Below are 9,047 nucleotides of genomic sequence, written 5' to 3'. Positions count from 1 at the left end.
GATGCATGCTGGATAACGGTCGATGGGTGGAGTAATAGTAGTAGAGGCAGGGAGTCGGTCTACTTGTCTCGGATGTGGTGCCTATATACATGATCATTGCCTTGAATATCGTCATAACTATGCGCTTAATATCAGTTACCTAACAGTAATTTGTTTACACACCGTATGTTTTTTGTTCGAAAGAGAAGTCTCTAGTGAAAACTATAGCCCCCGGGTCTACTTTTATCATATACAAAATTCAAAAATATCTTGCTGCAATTTATTTACCATTATTTTATTTTATGTATCTATCATTACGAGATTTGATCATTGCAATTAATCACTGAGGGGATTGACAACCCCCTTATTTGTGTTGGATGCAAGAATTTGCTTTTGTGTTTGTAGGTACTGCTAACGAAGATTTGCGTGGTTCCCCTACTAGATTGATAATTTTGGTTCTTAACTGAGAGAAATACTTATCTCTACTGTACTGCTTCATTCTCTCCTCTTCGAGAAAATCCCAACGCAGCTCACAAGTAGGAGGAAGAATTACCAACCAATATGCTTAGCAATGTCAATTGTCGGCACAACAACACATATGTGTGTCCCATCAATTGCACCAATGCAATTGTTAAAATGAGGCAAGAATCCAGAGTTTTGAAGCCTTTCATGCATAGTTGAGTATTGTGGATCTCTTGGTTTGATATTATCCGCGGCTAAACATACCAAACAATGCAACACCTCTTCAAACTTATGATGAATTATTTCAGTGGACCTCTTGAATAGAATCTCAGCTTGACTCACTGACTGAGGGCCTCCAACCATCTACAAACATAGAAGAGCATCAATAGAACCCATTTCACGTGTGGACTTGATGTTGAAGACGTCAACAAGTGTGTTGTGTAGTGCATGAAAACAATCCAGCTAGATTCTGAACATCTTGTAGCAACACTTGTGATCACTCAGGTTTTCAACAACCCGTTGTTGTCCTATGCATAATGGTATCCTCCTCCCCTTCTTCTTCAAATACTTGTTAGAGTGGTTCATGACATAATACCCAACCAATAGCATCAGCTCATCTTCAATTGTTTCATCATCACTTGTACTCTCACAGGTTTCATCATCACTTGCACTCTCAATGTCTCAAGCATTGCTATAGCATCCGACTACCAAGGTGTGGTGCCAGATATTGATCAAGGAACAAAAGGTTCATATAGTGCAATCATCAAACAAAGTCAAGAGGGGAAGTCAAGGAAGCGTGTGCCCTAACTTCTAGCATGAGACAAGGAAATGAGATAGATTAAGGGCGTGTTCTGAAAGTGCCCAGCTTCTCCAAAACTTTCTAGATTCAACTTCTCGTATGGCTTCTCACTTCAGCTGGCGCTATGGAAAGCGTTCGGCACGCAACTTTCGGTTTCCGTGGTTAGGCACGGGTCTGACAGGCCATTTGATTAGCAATAAGCCCAACTTAGAGGGATTGGCAGGCCAGGTTGGGGCCCAAAGCCAATAGCCAACGCGCGCAAGACAGAGTTAGTGTTCACCCTTAGGGCCTGTTACGTTCATGCCCACCCAGCACTAGGTGTCGTTGGTGTTCACGCCCGTCTTGTTCAGCACGCACTTCGGTGTTGCCCTGGGCCGGTGGCCGTGCCCTTGGCCTCCTGACCGATCTCCTCGCATTGCTGTTGTGCAATGTATCCAGCAGGCCATGACCCAGTACAAGACAGCACAACCAGATACAGACATCATGGCCGGATCAAGACGAGACAGGAAAGATCAGAATGACCCCATTCTGAGATCAACCAATAATGCATATCCCTGGTCCTGTCTTGCTGCTCATGTATCATTAACGGACAGGCTGGCCGTGTAAAGCTGCATGACGATTTATAATCCAAATCTTTTTGATACGTACAATCTGTATTCTTAAACGCAATGTTTTCTTCAAAATACCGTTCATAAATGTGAATACTAGTACTCTTTCTAGGCACATCTCCACCTACTATTTATTAAATGAGCTTTTATTTACAGAATAGATGTACGTATTCAAAATATACAGAGCACCTAGGAGCAAGACCATTAATTTTAATAGTACCGAGTATATATTTTCACGATCTTTACATTTAATGCATGATTCTCTTTCCTTTTCAACGCTCCCCTTCGGTGCATAAATTTCGACTTGCATACTGCAGCGACATACGGATCCTCACACGAAGCTTTTTACGCTCCTTGCAAATGCAGCCCTGCGTCGTACTCCTCCTCACCCTAGCCATCCTCCCTAGCCTCGTAGCCAGCAACACCTCATCTCTCATCAACACAACGTGCTCGAAGGCTCTTAATGTGTCCTACGACCATTGTGTCAACGTGCTCTCGGCCGATCCAGCCGGTGCCTCGGCCACGGACAAGCGCGGGCTGCTCATCGCCGCCGCTCAACGAACTGTGCACAGTGTGACATCCACAGTGCATGTCATGAGCGACCTAATACAAGAGCTCAACACTTGCATCCAATATTACCAACGTATGGGTGAGTTCACGATGGGCGCCATCGATGATCTCCGAGCAGGACGAGATGCTGGACTCATATATCCAAAGTTACGGGAGGCCTCTGATGAGCCCCTAAGGTGTGATACAGCGTTCTTTCACGGAGTCAAGAAGAATCTCATGGAGAAAGAGAACTCAGAGAACAAAAATTTGGCCCACTTAGCCAGTAGCATCACATTTCTGTTGTTCAATCGGCGTTCTTAGTAGACATGGTCGGGTACTTTACTTTGAGCATCGATCGGGAGCACATATGAATAAAGAGAGATCTCCACCGCTTCCTTACATGTCGTGTCCCTTTTTTCCTTTGCTTGTTTAATCATCAATCCTCTGCAATATGTATCACCTCATCAACGTTAATACATAAATTTACTACTAGGATACTTTTTTAGTTCTTGCAGGATCCTCACAAGTCAGCAGCACAAAACTAGAATTATTCGTCAGGAAAAAACTAAAATTATTTCATTTCCAGACAGTTACCAAATCTTCCAACACTTATTTTGCATTAATTGGATACATTTTTGTGTCACTAATTCAAAATAAATGTAGTGGATAATCCCATGGAAATCCATTTGGGTCTCAGGGACATCTAATTTTCTTTTCTTTTTCTTTTTTTGGTCGGAAAGAGGCATCTAATTTTCAAAGGGAAATTCTCATCAGCATTGAGTTATAGAGGCAGCAGTAAAAAATTCTTCAAAATATCAAAGTCTTCTACGCAACTGTCAGAAAAAAAAGGAGCATCCTTCTGTAAATAATGTGTTAAGCGTCTAGCAATATTAGAGAAATTTTAATGCCGTATATAAAACTAGCGTGGCCAAGGACACTTTTAGTAACTTCTATATTCTTAATAGTTTATGTTAGGTGTACCAACTTTATACCTCTAGTTGAAATCCTGTATCCGAAACAATACCTTTTCTTTAATAAAGTGACACTTCTTGCACTTAAAGACGATGCTCCTATCTTCATACCACAGAAAACCGTTGCTAAGATTGTGCAAACATTTATCAAATAAAGTTACACAAACCGGAGAATGTAATTTAGTGGAGAGGAGGAGAGTCATGGGTGGTGATTTTACTAGGTTTGTCAATATTACTCAGGCAGGTTCTGCAGATAAGCACACCACTATCAGACTTGTTTTTTTTTTGCTGCGTGTATGCAAGATTTTTTAATTCTAAATTTATATTTTTAAAATTCCAGCCCATGAGTCAAAAGAGCACACTGATGTAGGTTTTGTGTAGAGAAAAATAGTTTTTTTTTGGTGTAGAGGAAAATAGTTGGCATCAAGATGTAGGTAGGAAACTGTCTAAAATATGCATTGTGCGTATAAGATTACTTTTTTTTTAGAATCGCGTACAAGATTACTAGTTTTACTAACTGAACAGATGCACTATATTATACAGTCGTGCCTTTTTTTAAGCCCATATTACAGTTGTGGTTATTCGGATGGCTGTCAAAAATTGGATTTGCATCTCACAACTTCGCCGTAATTGGGCTACTCTACACATTAGCCGTGATTTTACTCGTCACTGAACGCTCTGGTCTCAAAGACCGACCAAAGATAGTTGTCGACCCATCGTTGTACGGTCTGACTACGCGCAGAAACTGATCAGCTGATGCTTGTTGCAGGGGAATATGCCGGAGGAAGATGTCACAACAAACACACTAGCAATATCGCCAGGACATGATTTAGTTGGAGATTCGCCGCAGCCTCGGCAACAAGAGATCAATATTGACCATCATCCACACATGTCGATTGATGAGCTGTTGAAGATACTAAAAGGTGCCAATGGCATGCCGGTGCTTTTCATCCCCTCCAGTGATGGACAGCTGGCGGCGATTGCAGTGGATGGCCTCCATAACATAGTGCCGGTCAGTGGCGTTGAAAAGAAGCAGGAGGATTTTCGTTCGTGGGTATTGCTCCTGACTTCACTAGCTGCCACCATCACCTTCACCGCGGGCCTCGCCCCGCCTGGTGGCTTCTGGGCCGCCGATGACAAGGCGAACAAGGTCGTTGCTGATACCTCAATTATGCATGATAAGTTTCCCATAAGGTTTACGCTCTTTCACTTTAGCAACTCCACCGCCTTCTTCTCCTCATTGATGATCATTGGGATGCTCACGAAAAACATATATCACAAGGAGCCCATTACCATGAAAAACAATGTTCTGGTAATCCTTGTAGGATTTTGTTTTGTGAGCTTGGGGATTAGCTACATCACCGGCACATGGGTCGGCCTCATTGGAGCAGCTTATGCCACAATTATGCTTCTATGTATCATTTCTTACATTCTACATACGAAAAATTAATGGTGAGAACATAATGGAAGGAAAAGAAAAAAAGGGGAAATATTACCGCAACCTCCCTTCAGGCACACAATCAATATATGGTACCATGTTTCTATTTGTAAGCGTGTGAAACCACTGGTTCTTGCAAACATTCATTAATGTTCCTATTTTGTGCATGGTGCTCTATTCAATGTGTGAATTTGTGGGAGTCTCCGGCCTCTGGGTGCATATTGCAAGTGGGAGACACCATAACAGGGGTAATATGGCCAGCGATCGAAGCAAGATCAAGGATGTAGGAGAGCGTGTCAGCCACAAAATTGTACAATGGGGAAGAAATAGGATCCCCTTGCCTTAGGCCAAGACCATTAGCAAAAAAAAAGGACAAATGACACCATTAACAAAAACAACAGTATGGCCACCAGAAACTAGTGCATAATCCGATGAACGTCAGCTTATGACACTATTATATTTCTATGTATCATTTCGTACATTATGCTTACGAAAAATCAACGGTGAGAACATAATAGAAGGAAAAGAGAAAAAGGGGACATCTTAGTGCAACCTCCCTTCAGGCAAACTTTATGTGTGTGCGCGCGCACATGCGTACGTGCGCGTGCACTTGCGTGCACACCCTGGTGAAATTCACAGTGATACTCGATGTGTTATTCATATGCCTGACACACTCAATCAATGGTGGGAGCGACTACAGGTAAGTCGATTGATGTTATTTTTGGGTCAGTCGAGTCGACAAACAACACTTGTGTTTGGTAGCCAGCCCATTCCAGATTCGCTATGCATGCACACATTTCGCACCCGTGCATGATATGTATCTACGCATGCACGCATGTACGCATGATGCATTCTGCATGCATAAGCACGGATACATGATACATACGTCCTCCTTTCATCCAAACTAATTTGTGGTACGTAGTAATTGTATGCTGCTTTGTGTGCCTGCTTTTGTCGCTGAGCCGGGGAGTACTATGATTGATGGATTAGCCTTGTGCCTAACCTCAAGCAAGTTGCACTACTACACCATCAACCGTACACCCCACCACCACCACCCCCTCAGAAACAAAATGAATAATGATAAAACTTGCACACAATATGTACAGAAATTATGTTTTTTTATAATATGCAAGAATAAACATATGTTAGTGGAACTTTTGCAAAAAAGATGTTTTCTCAGAAGAAATGGATTAGTGGAGTTGATAATGCCCTTAAAGAAGAAACAAAAAAAAATTCATACTAATGAAGTCTTCTAAGCTAAAATGAATCATTGGCATTTAATATTACCCTTGAAAGATAAAGAAAATAAAGAAATCTGAACATTGACAGTACCTTTTAAGAAGAAAGGCAGTAAAAAACAAGTAATGGCAATATTTGCACGCAATTTACACGAAAATTGTGCTTTGTTATAATATGCAAGAATAAAGGTATTACCAATAAAGAAAGAAAATGAAATGAAATTAAAATTAAAATGAAAACAATATAATAAACTTTTCTAGGGAAGAATAAAACCATTTAAGAAAAAGAAAATAAATCAAAAACAAAATAATGAAATTTTCTAGGGAAGATTGAAACCCTTTAAGAAGAAAGAAAATAAAAACAACAACAAAACAAAATAATGAAGTTTTCTAGGGAAGAATGAAACCCTTTAAGAAGAAAGAAAATAAAAAAACAAAAACAAAGACAAAACAATGAAGTTTTCTATGGAAGAATGAAACCCTTTAAGAAAACAAAATACAAAAACTAAAACTAAAACAAAATAATGAAGTTTTCTATGTAAGAATGAAACCCTTTAAGAAGAAAGAAAATATAAAAAATCAAAACAAATACTGAATAGGGGAAAATGAAACCCCTTAAGAAGAAAGAAAATTAAAAAATAACTTGCACACAACTATGCCTTGAAATTGCACTTCTGTAATATGCCAAAAATAAGCATATACAGTGCAATTTTTGCTCTATACTATAATTTACACACATGGTGTATCATACTTTGTGTGTATACTTACTTACAAACACAAAATTGAAAGTAATTTTGTTAAGAAGAAATGAAGTATAGTGGCATTGGTACCACCCTTTAAGAAAAAAGGAATTTAAAAATAATAATGATGCAATTTGCACACAATTTACATATAAATTGCAGTTTTTTAGTTATCGAAGAATAAACATATAATAGTGAATTTTACCTAAAAACATAGTTTTTAAACAAGGAACGAATAAGTGGCATTGGCATTGTCCTTGTAAATAGGAAATGAATTAAAAACTAAACATGTAAAACAAATAATGTTTTCTAAGAGGTGTAATAAATTAGCGACATTGGTATTACTCTTAAGAAGAAAGAAAATAAAGAAAAAACTTGCACACAACTTTGCAGTGAAATTGCACTTTTTATAATATGCAGTGAATACACATATAATAACATATAATTGACACACATATTGTATAGTACTTTCATGCATACATACACATAATAACAGAAAAATGTATTTAATTAGCAAAAAATAGCACAAAACAATTAGCATTGGTATTACCCTTAAAGAATAAAGAAAATAAAAAACAAAAAAAACAAAAAATTAGCACAAAATGCGGTTTATATAATATGTAGAATAAATATATAAGAATGAAGTTTCCGTACTGTAATGTAATTTGTACATGTAGTACTTGCATGTATACATTTTCACGCACTCAACATCTGAAAATACACGCAACTGAAAAATAAAAAAAATCTACACGTGCAAAAAAGAAAAGCAAACCCATGGGGAAAAAAAGCATGCACACACCAAAATTCAGCCCAAGAATGAAATCGACTGACCCAAAATAGGTGTCAATCAAATCCAGACAGCCCAATACCACCAGCAAAACATGACAGAAAAAAGAAAAACTACACAAATCTTAAAGCACAATCCAAGGGCTAGAAAATCGATTGACCACAAAACAAAAATTCAGCTGACTGAAATCTAGCTAAAGTGTGAAGTGTTAGCTATTGTTGTTGTTCGTCGCTACCTTCTTACACAGTACAAAATGCTACAACAATCGCAATCTTGGAAGGAGAAACTTCAGCTTCTCGGGAAACCAAGAACAGAGTCGAGCAGGTACAAAACTGGCTAATAAGTCAGAGGGTGTTTGTTTCCAGGGACTTATTGGTTTAGGGACTTAAAAAAGTCCCTATAAGTCCCATCTAAACCAAACAGGAGGGACTTAAAGTGGGCATTTGAGACTTATGAAATAAGACTCTCAAGGAGGGACTTATAGGGACTTATAGTTGTAATATGATCTTATAGAGACTTATAAGTCCCAGGAACCAAACAGATAGAACTTTTTAGGGACTTGAGACTTATAAGTTAGGACTAAAAAAAGTCCTAGAACTTATGAACCAAACAGGGCCTCAGTCTTCCATCCATGTTAAAATGAATCATACCATGGATCTAGTGATGGTGGTGAGACGTACTTACAAAACTGGCTGCTAGAGCATTCGCTCCGGTCCTGTCTACGTAGTGTTATTCCTTCATGTTTGTCTTTCCCTGGGGAAACAATAGGTGCATAGGACACTGAATGTACACATTGCACTGAATTTGGTAGGTGCTCAAACACCCACATCCAGAGTAACACCACACATCATGTTGGTCTTCACCTCCATTTCTCAACTGCTATGGGCCATCTGCTGTACGTGATGCACGGCGTGATCATGACAATTTCTCCAACTAAACCTTTCAGGCTCGTTCCGGCTCATTCGCTCCGGGGGCACCGGAGGAGAGCCCAAGAAGACGGCGCAACGGCCTCGACTCGACAACACCTTCCCCGTTGCCCCAGTCGTGCCACCGATCGATGCCGGAGGCGTGGAGGAGCCGGACCATGCCTTCGAGGACATGTGTGTGCCGCTGGTTGCCATCCTCGTCCTGCTCGCTCGGTGTCTGGACCGGACCGCGCCCGACGCAAGGCCGGGGACGCTGGCGGTGTACCAGCTCTGAAGGCCTCTTGCACAGCACATCATCTCTTTTCTGTCGCACTCCGCCGTGCGCATAGCTTCGTGCTGCTGTTATTGGTCGTTCGATCGGCAGGGCATTGTTTCAGGCTTTCAGCTCCGTATCTGCGGTTACTCTCGCGCGTTCTCGTGCAACTGGGGGAGCGTCAGGGTGCATAGGACACGAGATAAATACGGGGCGCACGAGCTCACACCGGATTAGTTAGGCCGACTGTCTGCTAAGGACTGTTTCCCTATGTGATCTCTCCGATCAAGTTGGTCT

The 9,047-nt window shown here is 40.4% G+C and overlaps 1 protein-coding gene and 1 pseudogene across 1 annotated transcript; one reads left to right on the top strand and one right to left on the bottom strand.

The window, feature by feature from the left end:
• Positions 1-528: 528 nt before the first annotated feature.
• LOC147966719 (uncharacterized) lies at positions 529-2,246 on the bottom strand (annotated as a pseudogene).
• Positions 2,247-4,143: 1,897 nt separating this feature from the next.
• Positions 4,144-8,771, top strand: LOC147966718 (uncharacterized). Its single transcript, XM_087530931.1, has 2 exons — positions 4,144-4,783; positions 8,518-8,771. The coding sequence occupies exons 1-2, from the start codon at positions 4,144-4,146 to the stop codon at positions 8,769-8,771; spliced, it is 894 nt and encodes a 297-aa protein (XP_087387057.1).
• The last annotated feature ends 276 nt before the right edge of the window (positions 8,772-9,047 follow it).

This window comes from Triticum urartu, chromosome 6A, assembly GCF_056163025.1.
Source record: "Triticum urartu cultivar PI428250 chromosome 6A, HENAU_Tu73, whole genome shotgun sequence".
NCBI lineage: Eukaryota > Viridiplantae > Streptophyta > Magnoliopsida > Poales > Poaceae > Triticum > Triticum urartu.
This window is presented reverse-complemented; position numbering and strand designations above follow the sequence as displayed.

What these genes read in the sequence shown, in the direction of transcription:
- LOC147966718 (XM_087530931.1), top strand. Translation starts at nt 4,144, where the DNA reads ATGCCGGAGGAAGATGTCACAACAAACACACTAGCAATATCGCCAGGA. An exon ending in TGCCACAATTATGCTTCTAT is followed by an intron (nt 4,784 to 8,517) that starts GTATCATTTCTT and finishes TAAACCTTTCAG; the next exon opens with GCTCGTTCCGGCTCATTCGC.